The 26,367-nt window shown below is 48.6% G+C and overlaps 1 protein-coding gene across 6 annotated transcripts in view; it reads left to right on the top strand.

Annotated features, from left to right (window-relative positions):
• HEATR5A (HEAT repeat containing 5A) overlaps positions 1–19,402 on the top strand; it is a 704,366-nt gene extending 684,964 nt beyond the window's left edge. For all 6 annotated transcript variants that reach the window (XM_069638471.1, XM_069638476.1, XM_069638475.1 and 3 more), the window contains one exon: positions 15,527–19,402. In XM_069638471.1, coding sequence (XP_069494572.1) covers positions 15,527–15,834 — 308 coding nt within the window. In that variant the 3' untranslated portion in view covers positions 15,835–19,402. The remainder of the gene's footprint in view (positions 1–15,526) is intronic.
• Positions 19,403–26,367: the final 6,965 nt, after the last annotated feature.

Genomic DNA, 26,367 nt, shown 5'->3' on the forward strand with positions numbered 1-26,367 from the left:
TTTAAATTTTATTTTATTTATTTTTTTTTTATTTTTTTTTTAATCACACATTAGTGTAAGGAGTCCTGAAATATTATCTCCCACTTATCTTTAAAAAAATGTGAGTTTTAACATCATTGGCGCTTTGAAACACATTTTACTTGCTGTATAAGCGCCTTACAAATGCACACAAAATAAAAGAAAAAAAAAATCATTTGGAAAGATTCATCTTTTTCGACGTCTTCTTGACTACCGGCGTTGGCGGCGAAGGTGCTAGATATGTGGACCGTTCCAGCTGTGGTAATCTTTGATGAAGTTTCATCTTCACAGTTGGGCCTACCTCATGACCAAATCCATGAGGAAGAGCCTGTTCAAAGCCTGTGCCTGCAGTGGATTGAAAGATGTCTGTGGAAGATCAGCACGACTGCCCCTACTGCCTTCATCCTCATCAAGTCATCCAGGACTGTGAAATTTGCCAGTAGTTTTCCAACAAGACACTGAAGGATTGTCATTGTCTCGTGGCTCAAGGACGCCGACGGGGCCTCTGACTGCGTATGTACGGAGCCATGCCTTGTTACGGCAGGGCAGCACCACCCAGCGAAACACCTCTAGTAAGAGGTCTGGGTTGCTTGAGGTCCACATCACCAGCAAGAGGAAGCATAAAGAGACTTCTGACGATCCTCGCACAAGGACTGGTCTTCACCAAAGGTCAGTGCCCACGGGGTGTCTGCAGGGAAGGAGAGCCAAGGCCTTATCCATCGCCCCAAGGAAGCGATTCCATCTGCTAAATCGACCTATTTGGGAAGAAGGTGGATGAGGCTTTACAGTCTATCAAAACAGACACGGAAACCGCTTGCTCCCTGGGCACGCAACCGCAAAGGCGTCAGTCCTATTGCTCTTGTAAAGGGCGTTAGGGTAGGATTTTTCAGGATCACTGCTCCACATACCAGTCTTCCTCCTCCTACAAGACCCCATACTCATCAGGGGACCAGTATAGAAAAAGTCCCAATCCTGCAGGGGTTTGTAGCACTGCTGTGGCTCCTCCCAATCTAGGGGCCAGTCCGGAAAACAACCATGACCAGCCCAGAGCCCAGTCCTCCCGTTTCAGCACCCCAGTGGGAGGACGACTGTCAAGGTTCGTTGAAGAATGGGGAAACATCACAACCAACAAATGGGTGCTATCCCTGGGCCACTCGCTGGTGACTGTAGACTATCCACTGGACATTCCTCCCGCACACAATTCGGAAATGTTGCAACACCTCCTGCTGCAGTAAGTGCGAGCTCTCCTACAGAAAGGGGCAGTGGAGAAGGTTCCAAACAACAAAGTGGGCACAGCAGTCTACTCCTGCTACTTTCTGGTATGGAAAAAGTCACTGCTCAACAAGTCAGAGGGTGCTCAACAAATTCCTAAAGACGCAGACGTTCCATATGGTCACACTGCAGCAGGTGCTGTCCCTGCTGCAACAAGGAGATGTCTTGGGGTCCCTTGACCTTGAGGATGCCTTCTTTCAATTCCCCATTTGCTGCTCACACTGGCGCTACTAACGCTTCGTGGTGGCAGGATTGCATTGTCGATTCAATGCCCTTCCCTTCGGCCTACGCTCTGCTACACGGATATTTATCAAGTGCCTTGTGCCAGTGGTGGCGCACCTGCGGCAGAGGGGCTTTCACCCGTACCGTTTATCGAAAACTGGTTGGTGAGAGCCCTCCTACGCGCTGACAGAAGTCAACACCGTAGCCGCCATCCAGTGTCTACAGCAACTGGGTTTCTCTATAAACTTCCCAAAGTCGTACCTGGCTACATCACAACAGGCACTCTATCTAGGGGCAAGACTCGACACCTAAACCTGCACCGCCAGTCCTCCGGACAAGAGGTTGGTGGCTCTTCTGGAAAAGGTGCGCTGTCTCAGCAGTGTCCAGGAGACCCCAGTCTGCAATTGCAAATCTCTGCTGAGGATGTCATTGTGCATCCTGTTGACCCCCCACTGACAGCTACACATGAGGTTAGTGCAGGAATTCCTGGATTCATGTTGGATACAAGCCTCATGGTCCTGGGACGACCGCATTGTTCTGACACAGGTTTTCCGGTGGAGTCTTCATGGTGGTTGGTGAGGGAACATCTGGTGCAAGTGATCACAATACACGGTTGTTATTGAACTTCAATCGGGTTTGAAAAATGCCTATCTAATCCTAAATCTGCAGATGTAGGCAAGCTACGACCATCAAAAAATAAGGCAGTCCTAGTGGTGTCTTGTTAAAATAAAAGGCCCTATACCAATAAACCAATCCTTCGAAATACAAATAGTGTGGGAAACAATTTTATACAAAAGAAAAGTGTTCAAGAAATGATATGTCAGGCTATTCAAGCTGTTGGCTTCAATTCCCCACGTTTTCAGCATGGGACAAGGTGGCACACTCAAGCTTAGCACAGTCTCTGACTTCTCTAGCATAAGGGTGCAGTTCAAAACTTCAACATCACGGCCTTATGTGCCAAAGTCTATTTGCCATTCAAAGTCTATTTTCCAGAGGGTCTGATGCAACACGTCAAAACTCAAAGTTCCTTTTTCCTCAGGATTTCACATTTACAAATTCTTGGGTGATTCTGTTCACCCCGGGTGCCCCTCTCTGCCGGGCTCAGACCTACCTTCACACAAACCTTTCAGTTGCTCTCCCTCTGCCGTGCTCAGGCCAACTTTATCTACTTTGCCACAAACCTTCTTTTACTGTATCAAGATCAAAGATTCTCGACTGTGCGTGGGATTTAGCTTGACCTGTCGGAGGACCACTTCGATTCACAATTCTCTACAACTTCTTCACCTTTCTGCTGGATACCTTCCATTGAGCAGACACGTGGTGCCGGACCACTCTAAAAGGTGTATTGTATCTTGGTTTCAAAACTTCAATCACTATTCAGCAGTTCAACTTCACTTACGTCTTTATCACACGTATTTCAAACAATGTTCGTTCCAGTGCTCGCCATACAATGTTGCTGCTTGCAACCTTGGCTTCAACACAGACCGGTCTTGTATCGGTCTCCCAACTCACCGGCTGTGTTGATTTCACTAACGCTGCTTTGTTCTTTTAGCCAAGGAAAGTACCACGGCAGCTGGCAATTCTCCCTACCATGATTATTGATGTTGGAGGGCCCCGGGTACCTCCTACACACAATGCAGGATTCTTCACCCTGGTTTCCTGGTCTTAAGCCTTTCTCTTCTCGAGGTTTGGTGACAGTAACAGTTCCTTGTCAAAATGGTCAAGGGAACTTCCCTCCCTGCAAGCCTCTTCTGTTTTGTCAGCTTTCTTCTCTCGTTAAACTGCCATCTTGGAACTGATGTTTCCTCATGTGCTTTGCCTCGCTTAGAGTGTGCTCTCGTGCTCCGTCTTTTATCCGTGTGGGGAAGCTTAATGGAAGTCGGGTGTGTGTGATGGTCAGTAATTGCCTGACCATTGTATTGGGACACGTCAGGTATACAGCTCGGGTGTTAGTCTTTTTCCCTCATCGCTGTCCGTGAGAAAGTGTGTGTGTTGTAAAAGGGAGGATTAGGGGCTGGAGGGGTTGGGGAGGGGGCGGGGGGTAAAATTCCTAAATATCCAGTGTCCCACTCCTCGAAGTTCCCTCACCCAGGTGATCTTTCTTCCTGCACTGGTCCACCCCCAGGAACTGTATCCAAAAGCGATGGCCTTGTCCTGGCCACCTGGATGACAGATCCCTGGGGACTAGTGGGTGAGACACCTTCTGGTTTCTCACAAAAGCACCCCTTTCCGGTTGCTAGACCATCAAGCCACTGCCACAACTGATGCTTCACTGGAAGGATTGGGCGCCCACTGTCAGAACCAACACACCAGAGGCCTTTGATCCGAGGAGGAGAAGAGCCAGCACATCAATCTGCTGGAGCTACAAGCAATTTTCTGGGCTTTGAAGTCTTTCCTCCCCCTCCTAGTGGGGAAGGTGGTTTGTATTTACACCGACATAGATGTTTTATGTCCGCAAGCAAGGGGGAACAAGGTGCCCACAGCTTTCCAGGGAGGCCCAAGCCCTCTGGCATGGAGCTCTACAGCACAACATGTTTATCATTCCCCTTCATCTGCCAGGAATTCAGAACGCTCTGGTGGACTCCCTCAGCAGGGAGTTGCACTCTTGCCATGAGTGGGAGCTCCACAAGGATTAACTTCAGCTATTGTTTCAAACGTGGGGCACTCGGGAGATCGACCTCTTTGCCACCTGCGACAATAGTCGCTGCGAAACCTTTGCCAGCCGCTTTCCCCATCCGGAGAGCTTGGGGGCCAACTTTGCGTTTCCATGGGAGGGGACGTTTCTGTAGGCATTTAATTCCTCTGGTGCCTTGAGTCCTGCACACCTTCAGACAGTATCGGTGCAAACTGATATTAGTGGTCCCTGCGTGGCCTAGACAGTTTTGGTACTCAAACCACCTCGCCCTCTTGTCAATGGTGCCGATCAAGCTGCACCCACACCAGTCGCTCCTGTCCAGGAACCAGTGGGCGGTGCTCCACCACAACCCGGCCTCACTCAATCTGACGTCTTGGCTCCTGTGTTCTTTGAATTCGGAGCTCTGTCCCCTCCGCAAGACTGCCAGGAGGTCTTGCCCAGGGCAAGAGCTCAGTCCATCTTGAAGTGCTACAAGAGCAAGCGGAAACGTTTTCAAGTGTGGTACAGGAACCATCAATTGCGACCTCAAACCATCTGGCCAGAAGATTTGTTACCTTATCTGTTGTCACTGGCTCAGTCTGGCTTAACACATTGTTCGATTAAGGTGCACCTGGTGGTGAGCTCCATGTACAAATGCTCCACAGGGGTGCCATCCCTGTGGTCCAACCGTCTGGTGAAGGAGTTTTCCTGTGGACTGTTCCAGTCTTTTCCACCTGTCCGTCTCCCAGCATCAGTGTGGGAGCTAAATGTGGTACTTGCAAGGCTCGTGAGGCTGCCTTTCGGACATATGCACCAAGCATCCATTAAGCATCTTTCCTGGAAAACTGCCTTCTTAGTGGCCATAACACCAGCATGGCGACTGGTAGGTATCCCCGCGTTTTCCTCCAAACTACCTTATTTGAACCTTTCAGAAAGACAAGGCTATTCTACATACTAAGCCAACCTTTATGCCGAAGGTACTGTCCTCTTTCCATCTCAATCTGCAAGTGGTTTGGTCCGTATTCTTTGGCACACAGGCGTCTCCAGCTGAACGAACACTGCACATGCTGGATGTAGTGCTTGCCCACAAGTACTATGTGGCATATACTAAGTCATTCCGTACTACTGATCAACTGTTTCTCATTTGGACCTTCTAGGCCTTCCCAGCAGGCCCCAGGCTCACTGCACCAGAGTAGTGACTGCAACTGCTGCTTTTCTCTCTGGAATTCCACTGCCTGACATCTGCTGTGCAGCCATATATGCACTAGGTACTACTGTGTCGACAGATTCAGCAGAAGAGTCTAGAGTCAGCCAGTCGGTTCTGCAGAGCCTTTTTGCGCAATTTTAGTACGTTTCCAGTGGTAAGCTTTGCTGGGAGATTGCTTCCGCCCATATGTAGTGTTGTAATACTGCTTTGTAATTTATTCACAGCATGTGAATCTATGAAAGATCCAATGCTGAAGAAGTAATAAGTTACTTACCTGTAACTCCGGTTCTCTGTCATTGGTATCTTTGCTAGATTCACATGCAGCCCTCCCACCTACCCCGCATTGCTCGTCTTTTTGCCACTCACATGCGCTTGCCAAATTTGAAGATGGCTGGCAGGGGAGGAGTTAAGGGATGTATTACTATTGGCTGTGGGCAGTATGACCCACAAATGTACTAGAGTTCAAAAGTGACAAGGTTTTCAGCTTGAGTTTAAACTGCTCCATTACCCAGGATTCCCAGCTTGATGATGGGAATATACACACCATCTGAATCTATGAAAGATACCAACCCTGGAGAACCGGAGTTACAAGTAAGTAACTTATTCCATTCTCTGGGTTCCATTCCCCAAGTTCCAAGCAACACCGTTCAAAAGAAGAGAGTCTTGAGGCTTTGTTCTCAAGGCAACCTTGACCGTTCCTCAAATCTCTGGGTTCCCTTCCCCAAGACTTTAACTCGGCCACGTGTTTTGTCTTTTGAAAAGTTCAAACACAACTTTAGGCCAACCTGACCGTCCTTCTGGATTGCATAATCAGCTTGTTTACAGCGCTTCTCCATGGCTTGTTTCACAAAGTCTTTGGTTTTCAGCATTCAGGGCTCACTGGTCTAGGTGCAGTTATCAAACCACACGGTCCACCCACCACAGGTCGCGCAACCAGGATCCCTAGGCTCTTCAGCCCACACATGTTCTTCTGTACTTGCCCCTGTGTGGGTCACCTCCACTTAACTCCTCTTTGTCGGCCACTTGGCTTTATGTGCAATCTTAAACTCTGCAGTCTTCTCTTTGTTAGCCTCTTGCCTTTTCCATGACGTGTCACACACCTCCTGCTAGTCTTGCCGCACTTCATTCATTCATAGAATTCACTGTGTGGTGGTCTTATTCATGCCCCACCTTTCTATGGCACTCTTTCACACTTGTGCTCCTTTCCATAGGTTGTTTTCACATGTGCACTTCCCTTTTTGGCTGTCATCTGCTATTCACTTTGCCCATAAAGTGTTATTCAATTCAGTGTTCAATATGCTTAATTGAAGGTTTTAATTCAGCTCGCTATTCAAAATGCATAGTTCGGCTTTATTTTGAGTTTTCTAATTTCCCTCTTGTTCACTTGGAACTGTTTAATTGGGACGGGATACAAAGAAACATTCTTATTGTTCATGAAACTCTCCTACGCGACTTGCCTCTCATTCGCCAGGAGATTTAAACAATTATACCATGGAACGTTACTTTGTTTCTGCTCGCGTACCTTCTGTTTGCGTACACGGCTTTTCACTGATGATCGGTTCAACATTGCTTTTACTCTACTTTCCACTGCTGCTGTTGCATTAGAGAGAAGCGTTAATTTGCACAGTGATGCAGTGTTTCTAGGATTACTGAAACCTATCGGCTTCAATTAAGTTTTCTGCTGACACAGTGAACCTGGAATGCGACTTCCACTGCTTCCGGCTTCACAGCACGGATTCCGTCTGCCCCTCAGGCACTCTGAAGTTTTTTCTCACTTAGGGATTAACCAGCATTTTTCAGAGTCTGTAGGAGAATGGTCCAGCACGTTACCGCGTTCTGCTGCGCACCTGATGCAGCCAGGAGTACGAGCTTCCTTACCAAATACAGGACAGGACCCAAACTGCATGGAGTCCAGATTCCCGGCGTGCTCTGCTCCTAGCGATTAACCTGGTCTGCCGCAGCCGTCACTGCTACCACGCCTCCTCATGAAAATGGTCCCTCGCTGGTCTCTCCCACACAGACCTCCCTGTCACTCTCTCTGCTGTTCTCTGGTTCTCCTTTTATACACCTGCACCCACTTGACAGGTTGCAGGTGTTGCTTCTCAATTGGGCTTGTCTGACTATAATTAAAGGGACATGCCTGACCTGCATACTACTCTGCAGGCAACTTGCTCGTCCCAGTACTAGAGTGGTGCACTAAGTTACTAGCGTTCACCACTTCTCGTCGCTTCTTCCTCGTCCCAGTATTGACATAGGAAAATTGTGGAACAAGGAGGGGAGATCTTTTACAATAACCCACAGAGACTGGGGAAGGGTTAGGTTGGCTTTCGATAGCAAATGTCTCTTCCTTGACCCTTCTCTTCTTCCTCCTCTTTCTGGTGCTTCTAGAGTGGTAGTATCTCTGGATACTTTCGTGGTTAGTGGGACAGGGATAGCAATACCCCATAACTTCCTCTGGGATAGAGGGATTTTCCTGAAAGGGAAATGTGGAATACCTCGTCTCACCTGAGGGCATCTCATTCCCAATCCCGAAGGACCCTCCACCCAGGTGATCCTCCCTTGCTGGTCCACCCCCAGGATCAGGATACAAAAGCAATGACCTTTCCCATGTCACCTGAGAGGAGGACCCAAGGGGAGTTGATTTGAGGACGCCCTCAGGTTTCTCACATATGATATGATATGGCATTTATAATGCGCCTGTACACAAGTGTTTCTAGGCATGAAAATATTTGCCTTGTCAGAATGACTTCTTACTTCTGATGCTTCTACTTCAACAGTTTCACTTCTCCTTGGCCCCACAGCATTCCACTTCACTTGAACTACTGAAGTCTTGCATCCACTGACAACCCAAATATACCACCACAGCTTCAGTACTTTGTATTTTAAATACTGGTTTAGACCAGATTCATTTCAAGGCACTGCAACACCTTAAAATAGGCAAGCCACTCTTCCTCTGAATATCTCTTCTAAAGGGGCAGCCTCTGTGCCTCTCGTCTGTCTACAACCACAACCACTTTAGTATTGTACATAATCATCAAGGTTTCTCTTCCCTAACTTTGCCAATTTCAGCAACATAATCCTGCAGAAAACTTGGTGGCACTCGTGACTTCAGGTAACGCTTGCACACTTGTTTGTATATTAGGCAAGTTTGATCTTCTATTGGGGTCACAGTAATTGTTAAAGGTTTCTGGCTTTGAGAAAGGCTGCTTCACTCTCAATACGGGGACAATCTTGGCTTTGGCAATGCTTGCGCTCTCTCCAACTGCCGATATAGAATTAAACACTTGACTTCTTCTAAGAACAATGTTTGTTACTTTCAATAAAGGGGTACTGTTCACTCTTTACTTTGAACACACGATTAGGTATACTGTACGCAACCACTCCTTCATGAAGTTTAAAGGCTTTAACAATGGTGGTTCGGTAGCATTCAGCTTATACGCGAGTAAAATAAACCTTTCCATTCACATGCAAGTGCTACTTTCTGTTGTTCCCATGAAGAAAATACATCGAACAACTTTAGCTCGCTTCTGCTTCTACGCGAGTGAAGAAAAGACTTGATACTGTTGCCGGCAGTGCTCGCACAAGGAATCAGAACGCCAATTTTAACTCTCTGGCTTCTGGGATCTGTGAGAAACCTGATGGTGTTTGGCCACCTACTCCCCTGGGATCCTCTATTCAGGTGGTCAGGGAAAGGTCATCGCATTTGGTTCCTGACCCTGAGGGTGAACAAGCGAGGGAGGATCACCTGAGTGGAGGGTCACGAGGGACTGGAAGGAGAAAACCCAAGGGCGAGACATGGTATTCCCCCCTTTTCCCATACACTCTAAAATCCTCTAACTCTGCTTTCGTGGGATATTTCCAGTCCCATTCCATCTCCCCCTCCCCATTTCCAACATGTACTGGGAAAAGAAAGGGGCAACTGAGAGAAATCAAGATTACCCATAGGAACAACATGCAAGTGCAAAGAGGCCTACTACATACCACCATTAGGCTGTCCCATTAATAGGCAAGGTCAGGCACTTTACTACACCTGTGCACAACTGACTCCCCTACCCTATACAAGGTGTGGTTCTGCCAGAAACCCTGAGCGAGCTGGTTGGAATGTGGAAGCCTGGAAGAACAGGCAGAGAACAGAACACTGAGACACTGACCTGGTGTGTCAGATGGGTGGCAGCGTGGCGAAGGAGTCGTGTCTCCAGGGAGCCGGAGTGTGGTGTGCTCCAGGCTGTTGGCTGGATCCAGGCCAGCGCTCGTTCCTCTAGGACGTGAGTCAGTCCCTGGGATGTCTGCGGGGAAGGCGGTAGGACCCTGACTGCCATCTACAGATCCAGAGGACCCCCGCTTACCAGCGCTACGCTATCGGGTGAATTTCAGACAGCAAGAGAGAAACTCTGTAGCGTGCTGCTGGCTGAATCGGGAAGAAAAAGGAATTAAAACATTGTTAATCAGAAAGGCAAAAGAAATCAATGAAAGCAGAAGTCATTTTGTTAATTGGAAAAGCAAAAGAAAGCAATGAAAGCAGAAGACACATTGTTAATCAGAAGGCTGCAAGAAAGTAAGCAAAGCCAGAGAAACATTGTTGAGAGGAAAACGGAAAAAGGGTGTGAGAAACCCACAAGCCAAAAGGGGGGTGGGGGGGGCAAGCGACCTTCAAACAGAAAAAGGGTGCGAGCAACCCGAATTAGAAAAGTCGGTACGAACGACTCAAAAGAAAGGAAAAGAAGGTGCAAGTGTGCGCAAGTAAAACAGAAAGAGTGAAAGAAGGTTCAAGTGTGCACAACCCAAGTGGAAGGATTGAAAGAAGGTGCAAGGATGCACAAGGAAAAGTAAAGAAAGGTGTAAAGGAAGAAGAGCATAGTGGAAGAGGCACCAGAGGAGGAAAGTGCCTAAAAGTGATTCAAAGTACAAAGAGAGGGGCCAGAAGTCCGAGTGGTTGTGCATGGGATGAGCAAAAAGCCCAGCCTTTTCTAAAGTGTGACACTACTCCATGAAAGAAAGAAAAGTGTTGAAAGGTACATTCTGACAAAGTGAACTTTTCCTTGATACCAGAGGTGCCTGAGCTTGGGGAAGGGAACCCTGTGAGGCCTGAAGGTATATCCTGACAAGGAGAACTTTTGTTTGAGATCAGATGGGCCTGAGCTTCCCGGAAAGGAATCTTAAGAGGCCTAAAAGGAACTGGAAGGATTGAAGCTTGGGGAAGGGAAACCCAAGAGACCCATGGACATTTGGAACGTTGTTGACCTGTTGCAAGATCCCTATGTGGAAGGTTCTGAGGGCAACCCTTTTAAGTTGAACTAATTCTTGAAACTGGCAGGACTGCACCCGGGGGTAGGATTACCTGAAACAAGTCTTGGTTTACATTTTTTTTTTGAGCCACCATTTTTCCTTTAAGGAGACCCCAATCATATTTTATTAAAGAGTGAGGGCAAGCATAGGTTATGAAATAGACGGATTTTGGTTTTGGACTTGGACACCAACAGCTCTTACAAATATCAGTTGCGGGAACACACTCCTTAGAGTTAGAGCCAGTTAGGCATTATACCAACCCCACAATATTCTTTAATAAAGGTTTTCAAACTGTTCCTCTTGAGTCTGTGGCTCTCTTTGATACCATGCCTGTTTCGCAGATCCTTGTCCTGCTGGTTGCCCGACTTCAGGCACAACTTCTACTGTTTCTAGCCTCACTGGGACCCACACCCTTCCTCTGCTCAGGTGTCTCTGATCTGGCCATTCGATTAAGGAGCCCCTCTCGCTCCTGAGACCTGCGACTCACCCACAGCTCCTCACTTCAGTGTCCGACACGTTTCCTTCCCAGCAACCATGGCAATCAGGGTCACATGGGGGAAGATAGCCTCTCTGCACTTCTTCCGCTGTGCAGCCTCTGCTCTTCAGTGTTTGGGGGGTGAACAGGACCATATCAGAACAAGCTGGTGAAATCTGCTGTAGGCACGTTCCGGCGTCCCTTTGGTTCTCACACTTCTGCTTGGTTTGCCAGCTCTGTGCCTTCCTTCTGCTTCTGCTGCTACAGACAGCACTCTAGTCACAGTTCCAGCGCCTTCCTCGCATTCCTATTGTCTGCACCTGGGGGGGCCTTTTATGCCTCCCAGGTTACTTCAGGTGTGGGCTGTTAGGCCTAATTGCCTGACTGTTACTGCAATATAGCTCTTCAGCACTCTTCCTTGTCCTAGTACTCCTGGGATTATGGAACATGTAGTCCCCAACAACAAAGTTAATTCTTTTAGGTGTTTGTTTGACTTTAAGGAGAGGTTTACTTCCCTTGAGGTCATTTAAAATTAACCCTTTGGAATTCAATGTTACAGGGGAAGTCCATTTATTCAAGGCAACATTTCTAGATTCCTTTACTTTATACCTTTGGGAGTAAGAAAGGTGTTTATCTTGAAATACTTTAAAGGATCTTTCGATTGGTAAAATCTCAGATTCCCTGACACTCGTGTCCAGATCCCCAGATTTTATATGTGGGTCAGAGACCTGATAATGGCAGTAAGCATTTACCTAGTTTGGAATCCTGGAAAGGTTTTCCTTGTCAAAGGACCAATACAGTGTCTCAACCCACGGGATCTCTTCACCACTCTGGGCCTTGTCTCCTCCTAGGCGATTCTCCCGCAGTACCCCACCGCCAGGGTTGGGATTGGGAAGTGTCTGCCTTTCCCTGTCCACCTGGGGGGAGACTTTATGCAGGGTTTCATGAGGGATCCATAGGCTTCTTCACCGGAGCCAAGGTCCCACGCACTGGTAGCCTTTGGGACTGACCAGCGTCCCCAAAATAGACAAGCTCGGCAAGTAAAGTAAATAAAAAAAGGCTTCAACTTCAAAAGTCGGGACAGGAATCGAACCATATCAAAAAGTTGGGGGATTCCATTGATGTCAATGGAGGGAAAGTTGCAAAAAGAAATACTTTTCTAACACTACTGTACAAAATCCTGTTGTAATTAGGTGTTTGATTTGGCACCTTTTTTTTAAACGGTGGCACTCATCCAATGAAAGCAAGTGAAGTCCAAATGATGCTTCATGGTCGAGCAAAGCTGGCCTTTTAAAAATTACTGGACGTCAAATGTCTACCTAAAGCTTAACCCTACCAAGACTGAATTCATCCTCATCAGTCCCCCTGCCAAACAGCACATCCAAAAGTGGCTTGATGAAAGTCAACTGGAACGACTCACCCCGCAGCAGTAAGACAGCCAAATCCATAGGCTTCATTGTTGACCGCAGCCTATCCTTCCAAAAGCATGTAGCCAAGAAAACCCAATCAGCCTGTCTACAGACAGTTGCACTCTGCGATATCAAACACAGCACCCCCTCCCCCCCAGTACCACTTCAACACTGTGGTTCATGCTCTCATGATGACCCATATTGATGGGCGAGATGCCCTCTTAAACGTGCTCCTAGCCACACATCTGGCTCGCCACAAAATCTCAAATAAAAAAAATTATGGGTAATTTGATCTAATTTCAACTGTACGAAAATGTCTTACAGACGAAAATGTTTATGAAATCTACCATACGGTACCATTGTAGCAAACAAGGGAGGTGGGGGCTGCTGGATTGTCCCCCACAGCCTTGTTCGCTACAGTGGTACTTGGGATTATGGGGGGGCGCTCCCGCTTCCTGTACAATAAAGTTGTACAAAAAAAGAGCCCCAGCAGTGCCGGTTCCCATCCACGTAAGTGTAAGTGATGGGAACAGGTGTTGCAGGGACGTGGGGGAGTCGGCGGCACACAACGAGGTTTGCTGCCAACAGGTAAGTAGGGGGGCGGGTGGGTCATCTGGTTAGGGGATGCACCTGAAATAATGCGTGACTTCACAACGGCGCGCATTCCAAATTCATCATTTTCGAAATTGGGCTCTGCAGTAAAATCACGTAGATCTGGTTCCCGTCAAGGCTCTCCATCACACTGCAGCCCACCTCATTACAGCCGTCCATGAATTCGACTGCCTTTGTCCCTCCCTGTGCAAATGTCACTGGCTCCCTCTCCTCGCTAGGATCCTTTTCACAGCTGCTTGCCTCATCTACAAAGCAGTCTTGTACGATACACCAAGATACCAGCAGCAAAACTGCGTTGCTCCTGCAGGCTCTCCAGCCTCCCCTATCAAATCTGCTAAAAGGTTTCAGTCAAAGCTAGCCAGCAAAGAAAAGACCCACAAGTAGTCCTTCTCCTGCCACGCCCAACTCTGGGGAACTCTATCCCTCTGCAGGTTTTGAACGCCGCCACCGTTCTTCAGTTACTCAAAACACTAAAAACATGGCTCTTGCATCAATAACTCCTGCACGACTAAATCCACGTTTTCCGAACAGTACTGTGCTACTGTCCAAATGTACCATGCCCACCGCTGTCCTCCACACGTAAAGCGCTCTGCTTCTTTCATGCTAGGTTTGTGCTATAATTGAGAACATAAACCTAGTGCAACACAAGGATGGCTGGGAGATTTTTCAAAGTAGCAATCACCCATGTTTGGGGGGGGTTATACACTGGAAGTAAGGGCCTGCCGAGCGAGGCAAGGGCTCAGACCCATCCCGGCCCCTGTATTCCCCCCACCCCCTTTAGTGGGGTGATTGTTATTCGCACCCTGGAGCTTGTCTGGGGTGCAAATAGTGGTATCCTTTTATTTAAACATTTTTTTAAAAAAAAATATTGGGGACCAGCTCCGTGCACATTGCGCAGACCCAAACTCTAGAAACTTCAGTGGAGAAAAAAAAGAATGCGGCAGCCGCCATAATAAAATAGAAGACCCTTTTCTATGTCAATGGCAGCAGCCGGGAAGGAGCAGCAGTGTCACGAGCGCAAGAAGGTAAATAGGGTGGGAGTAGGGGTGGGCAGTAGAAAAGGGGTTGGGTGAAGACTTGTGAGCAGGGAGTGTGGTGGGCGGGGGTGAGCGGGGTGGGGTGGCTGTAAGACCAAAGTGTGGCACCCAGAGAAGGGTCTAGGGTGGATGGAGAAACACAGGTGTTACACTGTGTGTTCTTGCTTGCATTTCAAGTCAACTGATTGGCTGAGCGCCCTTTCCGGGGTGCGAATGAATAAAAATTCTCTGGAAAAACTCTGGGCAGCTCGCCCGCCTATTGCTTTTTACCCTACCATGCATGTCTGCAGTGGGACCCAAGCTATCCCTCGCTAACAATGCCCAGTGACACAAATGTTTGGGGTTGCTTGTGTTCTCGTGCAGAAGCAATGTGACTAAACAGTTTAGATCGACTGCCCCTTTGGGGTGGCAGCAAGCCAATTATCATTTGTCCCTCTGTAATGATGTGGCAGGCTGAAGAACAATTGTACGGAGGTTTGTCCAGAGCAATACCTGTGGTTTGTGTTCATTCTAGACCTTCCAGCCATCACTCTGCAGTGTTGATTTAAAAATTAGTGGCATCTCTTACACTGAATGACGGCACAAATATTAAAGACAGCCTTGTTCAAAATGTGGGTCTTCCCTTCAGCCACAAGTTGAACATGTTTACATTGTGGTAGGGTGAACATGGAGCAGGAGGCCCTGTTTTTGTACTTGGAATACGTGGTAATGACACCCAGTGGAGCAAAGTGAGTTTGTCAGTAGCAGTGTGAGCTTTACGCTTGCGTAGTTGGATTCACAGGACTGTCTTAGGAAAAGTCTGTGTAACCCAATAGTAATTTGAGGGCGGAGCGGCTGTGCATCAGGCATTTCTGTTTTCTAAAGCTGTGGTGCGCAGGTGTCGGGAATCTCGGGCAGCTGCCCGTTCATGAACATATATTGTACTTTAAAGTTTAAACTTGGAAATCGAATGACTGCTGGTTCCATAAAGCCTGCAGGATCTCGTTCTATGCGGGCAAATGGTAGGGAATCACTGGGGTGAGGAATGTAGTGAGCAGGACAGATGATTGATGGGCTCAAAGTGCACAGTCTTGTGTTGTACCCTTGATATTTGTCACAGAGTTTGCATCTTCTAGTCTTCTGATTCAATTTTGAAGTCTTAACTTGGTCTTTGAGGTGGCTCCCAAATGTTTTCTCTTGGAACCACTGGTTCCCTGCTCTAGAAGAAGGGCTGCCACGTCTAGCTTCCCTGTAATCCCTAATGTATTCCCTGCTTGCAGGAGCTCCGATGTTTGTCTGTAACATGAGAGATCGATGATTGGTCATCACACCATACGAGCACAGCCTTTTATATCCATTTTTGGAGCTGAGTTGTTGTTCTTTGTCTTCCTGCAGGCGCGCAGTTGGTGGCCATGCTGTTGCCCGTCCTCATCTCTTTCCTCTTGGATGAGAATGCCCTCGGATCTGCGTCGCTTCCATCCAGGAGCCTGCACGAGTTCGCCCTTCAGAACCTGATGCAAATCGGTCCTCAGTATTCCTCTGTCTTCAAGAGCTTGATGGCCTCCTCCCCGACAATGAAAGGGCGTCTGGAAGCAGCTGTGAAGGGGAACCAGGAGAGCTTGCGCTCTAAAGCAGCCCCCCGCAGCGCCCAGGCTCCAGGAAAGAGTTCTCCCAGCATCCAGCTCAAGACCAACTTCCTGTGAGATGTCGCCTACCCCTGACGGGACAATGTTGATTATGCAGGGGTACGCGACATGCTTAACATTGCCATGGAGACAGCTCGCTAGAGTTCAAAATATGCCTTTTATGAAAAATTGTGAAGGAGGTATAGGTGTTAAAAGGGAACATTTTCAGTGTTCAGAAGCAGACTAATGTATAAAATGCACCTGCTAAATAGCCAGATTACCTGTTGGTAACTGACAGCTGTGCAATACACTCTGATTGGCTGTCAGAAATATCTCTTTGGGCAGTATATTGACTCCTGATCAGGATGTGTATTCTGTCACTGCTGGGTCCAAGTGTAGGTGTCGGTGTCATGTAATGTCGCTGCAGCAGGTCCTAGCCTTCTAAGGAATGCTGATGTCGCAGTGGTGATTTCACTGCGACGGGGGATTTCACTGTGACGTAGCTATTTTGCACATACTGCAAAAGACGGATTGCTTTTGGTTTTCATTATCTTTTTGATCTTAATTTTAACTAAACCTGTAAAACCACGAGCTTGGTTTACACACTAAGCATTGCACATAATGGGTTTGGTTGTGATGCTCTGTCTGCGCTGGGCCTTTGCTGTTTAGATGGAATGTTTTTGGTTTCAACATTACACTGACACTCCTAGTTTGGTCTTAGTGGGGAGCTCCTATGCACATCTCAAGAGGGACCTCCTTTTTAGATTAGACGCCAGCCTCCCCTCAGAGCAGTCCTTTCATCAGGCACTTTGCTAAAGGCTCAAGTTGAGCATTGGCAACGTCTTCAAGGCCACCAGTTGTGCAACAGATTATTCTTGGAGCACTTGAGGTGCAGGACACAAATGATGGGCCTTTAAGAAGTGCAACAGCAAAGCACCAGGAGCTCAATGCTTTCTAAGAGATGGATTAGGATTGTGGCAGTAAACAAGTTTAGCTGAAGTGCGCCATCAACTTGTATCAACCAATCTCATCCGATTCACATTGCAAGCATGCTTAGTCTTGCTTAAGTAGTTTATAGTTTTGGCCAGACACAGCCCCCCTCCACCCCCCATTTTGCCTGAATGGCAGTTTGTGGATTGGTGGCGCCATTAGCTCAGTGCTAATGAGTATAAAAACACATGAGGCTGTTTCTTACCCATTGCCCCTAGAGGTGCCCAGTGTTGCATTGTGAGGGAATTGATTCCCTAACTTGTCTTGCAAGAATTGTAAACCTAAACACATCAGTCTTTATTGGTTACACACAAGGCTATTTTGTCAATGAGAACTGAACCACCCAAAAGCACAAAAACACAGGTTGCTAGTTTGGTACCTCATAATGAAGGAATTATCGTTTTCAACTTAAATGTAGGTATAAAGGGAGATCAATAGTATAGGCTACAGTTGTATACATTTGCACATGTTAGACATATCTGTACTTCTTTGCAATGCCTTCAAATACGCGAAGAACTAATTCAGGGCGCAGTTGAAGGAGTACGCCCACATATGAAGGGAAGGCCCTACACTGCTGATACCAAGCACCGTGCTGTGGCTGTGGGATGTATGGGAGCTTGTCAAGGGTCTCTCCAGCTCTCCATGCATCCCACACCATGCTGTGTCCTATTGCTGCCTTATTAGAGTGAAGCAGTAGAGGGCATCGTTGTCTCCTTTCCGCTGATCATTTTCTTCTCGTTGCAGTTCCTTGGTCACCGGCACACGGGTTGCACAAGCCCAGTGTAGCCAAGTCTCGCTATATTCTGTTGAACAAAATGCCCCCTCCACAATACATAACTCTGGGCTGCTCCTGTTGTACAGAAGACATGCAGGGGATTTTATCGGTTTTAAAATGAATGGGTTACTTTGGTTCTGGCAGATGTTCATAACGCTGACAGTGAGCCTCTGATATATAAATGGGACTGGTACCTTAGTCGCCAGAGTCCGAGCTTAAGATTGACTGATGGATTCCAGGTGTTTGACCTCAGCGAGGGTGGAAGCGTTGAACATGCACACTCTACATATCACCTTTTCACATGTTTAAACATTCGGAAACACTAATCCTAACTTGATTTGATTTTAATCGTTGGATTTAATATTCATTTTAGAAACTCAAGCTCATTATATGTTGTTTGGGCAGTAATTGTCCTTGAAAGAAAAGAAAGTGTCCCCTTGCCCCTCCCGCTGGGACACCCATGCATCTGCATTCTCCTTGGGAGCTGAAGAGTGATATCCAAGATGGAACTCCTAGACCAGCCCACCCATTGCAATGCAATCAAATAAGAAAAACGAACGGGGACTCCTTGGCTTGGTTTACCCTTCTCATCTGGCTCCCAGGAGGCCCACCTGTTTCATATGTCTGCAACACTATATATGTATATCTCCTATGCCCCATGACTGATCTGTGTAGCACTAACGTTAATTGTACAAAATATGTGCCCTGTGGAGAGACCTCTTAAGAGGGATAAGTGTTAAGTCTTACTCCATACTGTGTCTTACTCAGATTGTACCATATGTACATACATCTGTAAATTAAATCTCTTCCCGCTCCCCACTTCTCTATCACAGGAAGCAGATTGGCTAAAACGCTGCTCTGGGGACTCCTGCTGGCACGTACGAGCAGGTATGTGTAGGTGGATTCTACCATCCTTTTGTGAAACTTTGTAGATCTCCTACCTCTCGACGCATGATAGTATGCCATGCCCTTTAAGCAAATTGTGTTTTTTCCAATGGGAACGGCGCTGCAAGGGACTCTGGTTTTAAGGTTTTGGATATGGAAATGAGAAGGCAATCTATGTCCAGCACCCCCATTCCCCTTTTCAGTAATACCTTTCCCATGTGATCGGAGATGGTGGATAATGGAAGGGATAGCCGGGTCAGGTCAGGAGTGGTCCTGCCTATGCGCCCTAACTCCTAGAAACAAACAAAAGGTTACCTGGAAATGCTGGTTATCGGGCCTAGCAGCAATAGACCGGCCTCCCCTTAATAAACCTTGTCCTTCGCCAGCAGGGCCTCCAACACACTTTCCCAACTTTGTTAAAATCCTGTGTAACAATGAAGGTGGCTTGATAAAAAATGTGACCAAAAGATGGCTTAGTTTGTCCAAGGTGAACTTGGTATCAAAGCTTACAGTGGCAACACTGCTTAACCTGAGTGACAAACCTGGAACCAACTGTCTGGGCTTTCTTCATCTACACCAGAACACTTTTAAGATCACTGCACATCTAACTACCCTGACATAGGATTGCTGGCAAAAAAGGTACTGTATGTCCAAGACTACAAATCCCCTCTGCCATGATTGCTAAAACCTGTACTCTAGCGTTGTCTGTGTGGTCTTTGCCCAGAGATCTTTTTTTTCATCTTTTGTGCAACACTAGTGTTAATTCTATAAAAGCCGCACACTGTGGGGATGGGGAGAAGTTAGTGGAACCCTCTTCTCACTGGGGAGACCACTTTACAAAGGGTGAGAGGAAGAGGTTCTCACTCCATTATGTGTCTTATTAACTGTACCATATGTACATAAACCTGTAAAATAACCATTTGACCAAAATTCTAACAAAAGTAGTTTTTTTCTAATTTGCCTAAGAAAATAAAAGCTAATTTCTTCATGCTCTCAGATGTGTTATTGTGATTGGGTTTGTTTATTCACTGCCTTTTATTCCAGAAAAGGTTTAGAGTTCTGCTCATGCTCAATTAGGGGGATGGTCAGAGGTTTCTCCCATTCATACAATGATAGTACAGACTCCTGGGCTTTGCTTTTCTGCTCTTCCTCACCCTGCCCCCTTATACTGGTTGGGGCCCTTTCTGATGTAGAACTTAATTTCAAAAGATAATGCAGCTTTAAGGTTCAGCAAGCAGCGACGTGCACGTGGCCCCTGTTCTTCCCGAGCAGGCCTACTCTATAATCTCACACCTGGAGCTTTGCTGTGTCCAAATTTTAAAAGTTATTGGTCCTCCATTTCTTTGCTTTTATTGAACACATATTCCAGTCAGTATTTATAATTTATAGAGCACTGTGAGGCAGGCATGGTATCGAGAGACACAGACTCAAAACTAACAGTTTGAAAACCTTTATTATAAAATTTTGTATGGTTGGTGTAATGCCTAACTGGCCCTAACTAGAGGGATTGTTCCCTCAACGGATGCTTCTAAAGGCTGTTGATGTCCATAAATCCAAATCCAAAATTCGTCTGTCTCAGTCAAAACCTATGCTTGCCCTCACAATTAAACCAAATGTGATGGGGAGTCTTCTTAAAGGAAAAATGGTAGCTCAAAAACAAATGTAAACCAAAGCTGGTTTCAGGTAGCCTTGCCATCAGGTGTACTTCTGCCAGTATCAAAAACAGTTCGTCAAAAGAGCTGCTCTCAGAACCTTCTACGTAGGGCGCTTGCAGTTCACCATGGCTCTGTGTCTGTGTTCCCTTCCCCAAGCTTTGATCCTTCCAGTTCCAAACAAAAAAAACACAGTTCCTCTTAGGCCTCTCCGGGTTCCCTTCCCCAAGTCTAGGCCTCTCCTGTAAAGTTCACAATGTCTCTGTGGCCCTCTCTGGAGTCCCTTCACCAAGCTTAGGCACCTCCGGTCTCAAACAAAAGTTCAGCTTGCAGGATGTACCTTTCAACGCACAGTTCTTTTATGGGGCAGTAACGGAGGCATTCGAGAACGCCAGGCTTTTGCTCCTCCCACGCGTGACCACTCTGACTTCTGACCCCTCTCCTTAGTCTCTGTACCTTTCTTCTGGCACCTTTTCCCTCCTGTGCCTCTTTCACTCTGTCCTTGTTTCTTTTCTACCTTTTGTCTGTCCGTACCTCTTGTACACTTTCCACTTCGCAGTGCTTCTTGCACACTTTATACTTTGCCGTGCACACTTTGTTTCTGCTTTCTGGCTGCTTGCACGCTTTTTCCCGCTTTCGAGTCTCTTGCACCCCCTTTGCTTTCTGTTCTCTTTAAATTCTCTCTTTCTGTCCTTTTCTGTTTTTGCGCTGCTAGTGCACTTTCTCTGGATTCTCCTCTTTCTATCCGATTTCTTCTTATTGTCCCGTTTGCATCTTTCATTCTTTCTGCTCCCGCTCCAGCCAGCCGCACGCTACTGAGTTTCTCTCTCTCTCACGAGACTCACCCAAGTAGCGCAGCACTGGCGAGCAGTTACTCAGGATATGTGGGTTGAGGTCAGGGTCTCACTACCTGCCCTTCAGACACCCCTGGGACCGGCACACGTCCCAGGGGAATGAGCACTTGCCTGGATACGGCCAGCAGGCTGCAGTCCGTCTTTCTACGGCTCCTTGGAGACACTGTGCTCTCGCCATGCTGCAACCCCTCTGACACACCGTGTCAGCGTCTTGGCGTCCTGCACTCCTCCAGATCTTTCGGGCTCATGGTGCTACAGCCTCCTCCTGTCTGGCCTCCATGTTCGATCAAGTAATCCCAGCTCGCTCATCTCCTTTGGCAGAACCACGCCTTTTACATCCTAACAGTCAGGTGGAGTCAGGTGTGCATGGTTAAGGGGAAGTGTTGACCTTGCCTGACTATTGGAGGGACCGCCTAGTGGTGAAATGTAGTAGGCCTCTCCCTGCATCCCAGTACTATTCCTTTGGCTAATCTGATTGCCTCTTCTTCATACCTGTTCGAAATGGGGAGGGGGAGATGGGATTATCCCGTTAAGGCTGAGCGAGAGCAGGGTGATTGATAATTGGGCAAAGGGGAATTCCGTGTCTCAGTACCAGTAATTGTTACTGGTGGGGAAAATGAGGGGAGATGTTTTACTGCAGCCTAAAGAGGTCATGGGCGGGGTAATGGCAGATTTACCGTCTGTAGGAAAAGGGAGCTACTGCATCTCACCCATGGGTACCCCACTCCTAATCCCCCAAGGACCCTCCACCCAGGTGATCCTCGCTAGTCTACCCCCAGGTTCTTGACCCAACAGTGATGGCCGTCCCCTGGCCACCTGAGCAGAGGATACATGGGGAGAAGGAGTGAGAATACCCTCAGGTTTCTCACAGCACTTTGCACTACACGTTCCAAAAATGATGTTTTGTTTTAAAGAAGTTGGTGACGCCAGCTTTGCTAGGCAACGTGTTATAGGGACTTTTCAGATTTATGTTAAGATACATACGAGTTAGGCTTGCTGTTTCCTTCCTGTAGAATATTCATCCAATAATGCTTCTGCCTGATCCTTTCGTGGCAATATCAGGAGCACCTTGATTGGATGAATTGTAATGTCACTCCAATCATAGCAATCTCTAAAAAAGGGCTCCATGCTATGAGACAGATCCCTCCCTCCGAGCTCTCGTCTGCTTTCTTTTTCTGTCCTTGCTGCCTTCAACTGAAATGGCTTTCATTATACACATAAAAATGCCTGTGTAGAATGAGTCACTGAGCGGTGCTGCAACATATGCTGTGTCACACCCCGAGAGTATCGCACAACTCCTTCCTAGCCACGGAAGCCAAATGCAATTGACCCCTCCCACCCTGGTTGGCACAGGCTCCTGATTTTAGCATATACAGGTACCTCGAGGCAGCCAAAGAGGGGAAGGGAGAGGTTGTGTATAGGTAGGGGGAGTTAGGATCACCGGAAAGAGGTTTAGGGTTCTTCAAATGGATGGGTATAGGGAACATAGGGAAAGAAACAACCTGTTCAACATACACCTGTTTAAACCAATGCAGCACCTTCTAACATCTCCTAAACCTAGCTAACACCCTTCTTGATTAGGATATTGCTTCCTAACTCATGTATTTCTGCTCAACCCCTGACTCGGCAACAAACATAAGCACATAATGAGTTATTGATGAGCATAAATAACTGCAGCAGCGACAACATAATGGACAAAGCACAAGCAACAAAATGTATCTTTCAACAGTGTGGTGTTCCCTTTGGAAATACCCCAACCCCTCCTGCCGTGTCACCAGCTGTAGGTTACTTCATAATAATGCATAGAACATAAGCGGCTTGCCACAGACATGAAACGGGACAAGAGCGAACAGCCACAAACCTAGCGTTCCTCCGCTTCTTGTGTGAAAATGCCCCCCCCCCCCCACCAACGTTCTAATGAGCGCTAGGGTTCCGCTTGCCACGTTATGCCCAGCATGAGTTCATGAGACTCCTATCTGCAGAGGAAAATACTTGTGCGGTACTTCGTGATACGTGTTTCAAACCTACTCTTACGTCCCGTCCCCTTTTCTCCATTCTGTATGGGCGTCCCTTCCAAGGGACGGGAGACAGAACCCTTTTCACCAGAAAAAACTTCTCCCCCCTTTAAATTTAGAGGCGCGGCCCAGGGAGCATGCGCCGCCCGGACTCCGCCGCCACACCGCAGACCCCTTTTCCGCGTCGACAGGAACGGGCCAAATTCACCAGCGCTCCTGGGTTTGGCTTTGGCCATGTAATTCCACGCGCGGATACTTCTGTCTTTTTTTGGTCTTTTCTATCAGATACTCGGTCCTCAGGCATCACGCTCCTCCCCGGCGCATGTTGACTTCTACAGGGTTCAGCAGGTGTCCATCCTGCAACGGGCTCTTCCCAACTTCAGACCCCCACGCCCTCTGCCTACGTTGCCTTGGCCACGACCACGGTTGGCAATCATGTCCGGCATGTGACTCGCTGTCCTCGAAGGTGCTGAAGAACAGACTAGCCAGGTGGAGGGAGCTCTTCCAGAAGTTGCCTCCAGAGGCTCTCAAGAACTTCGTGAAACATATTCCCAGGTCCACGGTAAGGCCGATATTGTCCAGTGCACCCCGCAAGGGAGACTCCTTCCCACACTCTCCCGCATGGGAGGGACCGGCCAGGTCCTTCCACCGGCACATGCACCGAGGCTGCTACAGCTACCGGCCTTCAGGTCGAGGGGTCCTCGGATCCTCCCGGACGCAGTGTCGAGGGACCGGAAGGTTCTTGTACCGGGCCTACACCCAAGGGGCTACAACCTTTTACCGGCGCAATGGCCAAGGGGCTGCGCCCGAACACTGGCAATACGTCCGAGGGGCTATGCCCTAATACCGGCAATACGTCTGAGGGAGTGCCTAAACGCAGCTCTACCGACCCCCGGGTTGAGGGTGTCACACCTACCGGGCCGAGACCCGAGGAGCGGGGTAGGCCTCGTGATCCACACGCAAGAGTTTGGACGAGGCCGGACCCAGTGGGCTGGGCAACACGTCGCAGGCACGTGGCAGGTAGCTCAACAAAATGTCCGTCGCACCAGACAGGAACACCCGTCCGACGCCATTGCACGAATTCAGCGAAGAACGAGTGTCAAGTTGGGACTGGTCGCAACTAGGTACGTGGCTTACAGTCTACCCATCATATGCGCAGGGCAACTTTCCCATGCGTCCATATGGACTGGGTACGCAGCGGCTCCAGCACTCCCCCGCAACCCTGTCGGTACCCCCTGCCACCTCTTTGGCCAGTGAGGAGGTGCTCTTTGACAAATTCCTCGGCCTCATGAGGTCTCCTCAGATGGGGGTTATCAAGGACTCAGTCAGGGAAGTCCTCCCCGCCATGCTAGTGCCACCACAGACGCTTCCATCGGGCTCCCTGACGCCGGTGCAGCCGCCGCCTCAGCCTCTGGCTGCGGTCTCTGTACCCCAGCCTCCGGCGCCATCTACCCCGCCTCCTCCACAAGATCCTCCGGATACGCAGGACACAGATGAGGAGGAGGATCCGGACACGCCATCCTCAGCCAGGACCTTCCATGAACATCTTGCTGGCCTGGCGGAGTACCTAGGCCTACCTCAGCCTGAGGTCGAACAGCCGGCAGAGGGGGTTCTGCAGAAGTCCTCACATGACGCCCCTCTGCCAGCACAGGGATTCCACTGCAAACCGATGTAGTCTTACAGACCAAGAAGGGTTGGCTCAAGTCCAACTCAGTCCAGCCGGTCAACCGACGCCAAGTACAGGCAGATGGAGGGGGACACACTCTTGCTCTCGACCCATCCTCAGCCACACTACTCGGTGATCGCTGCAGCTTCACTTTACTCCAAGCCTCAGTTGTCCTCAGCCTCCTTCTCTGCTGCGCTGCTAGGCAAGGAGGAGAATATCTTGGAGGCTTACGGCAAGAGGATCTACTCCAACGCCTCCTTGCACCTGCGTCAGGCCAACACCCAGGGACTGTATCTCTCCAGGACTGAAATCTCTACACTGGCTCCCAGTGGCTGCGAGGATTAAGTTCAAAACCCTCTGCATTGTCCACAAGGCCTTCTGGGGCCTGGGGCCTAAATACCTTCAACTCTCTCTTCCTAAATATCTTTCTTCTCGAGCTCTTCGCTCATCCATCTCCAACTCCCTCAGGGTCAGCCGCTTCTCCAAGCAACGAGCTTGGGGTAGATCTCTCTCCGCGGCAGGGGCCTCCCTCTGGAACAGCCTTCCTGCCTCCCTGAAACTTGTGGAGAACCATCTCCGGTTCTGTAAGCACCTCAAAACCTTCCTCTTTGCTTCTGCTTTCTCTCCCCCTCTCCCCTGCTAAATTCTTGACTGAATCTGCAACTGGGCCACTCACCCCGATCTCGGTCCTTGGCCCAGCCACTCTCCACTTGCACTGCCTCTCTGGCAACCCCTGCACTGCGGGACTGTCCCTGTATCCCTACAGCCCCCCTTCCCAGCACTTGTCTGCACTTAACTTGCACTTGCCACCAGCTGGCCCTATTTATTTTTTATTCTACTTACCCTGTACTGCACTTTCCCCCCTCCCTTTCCCCTTGCACTTTTCCCTTCCCTCTACCCCTGCACTTGCGTGATCTGAATGACACCTGGCCTAGTAGGATCGTTGTCTGTCTTCCCCTTGTTCCCCCTCCCTGCCTCGTCGCGCCTTGAAACACTTGTGTATAGGCGTGTTACAAATGCCATATTATATCATATATCATATTGTGCTGGCTGCCGACAAACAACGGCTATGGCGGGAAATTGCAGACTTCCTCCCGGAACTCCCCTCCCAATGCCAATCATGCTTTAAGGCGGGGCTAGCGGAGGCCAAGCTTGTGGCGCATATGACCTCATGGAATCCACAGTGGCTCATATTGATACCTCCGGCTGTGCCATCTGCATTGCCACGGACATGAGGCGCACAGCCTGGCTCCGGGCGACGAAATTCAACCCGGACGTCCAGGAGCGCATTCTAGATCTACCATTCGAGGGGGGGCCTCTTCCACTCCTACGGATGAAGAGCTGGACAAAAATAATAGCTCACACAGCAAAGTCCTTGTCCATTCTTACAAAGACCACGCCCAAATCTTACACCCAATCTCAGCAGCACTCAGAGAAGGGTAGTACATATGGAGAGTTCCGCGGCTTCCAGGAATGCAGATCCAGGCAGCCGGACCGCTCACCGTCTCAGAACCGGCGCAAAAAACAAAAAGGGGTTAGGAGTAAGGGCTTTTTCCAGTCCCCCTCCTCAGTCTCCGAGGGAAAGAAGGCATGACACGCCCCTTCGGGTCCACGTGTCTCCGGTGGGGGGCAGGCTTGCACTCCATGCACATTTCTGGCACCAGAATTTCGTGGACCCCTGGATCTTCTCCGTAGTATCCACGGGGTACCAGCTACCCATCCCATCCCAGCCTCTCCTCCCTTCTCCCCTCTACTCACACAGGTTGAGACAGCA

Source organism: Ambystoma mexicanum, chromosome 14, assembly GCF_040938575.1.
Source record: "Ambystoma mexicanum isolate Mex_15411 chromosome 14, UKY_AmexF1_1, whole genome shotgun sequence".
Taxonomy (NCBI): domain Eukaryota; kingdom Metazoa; phylum Chordata; class Amphibia; order Caudata; family Ambystomatidae; genus Ambystoma; species Ambystoma mexicanum.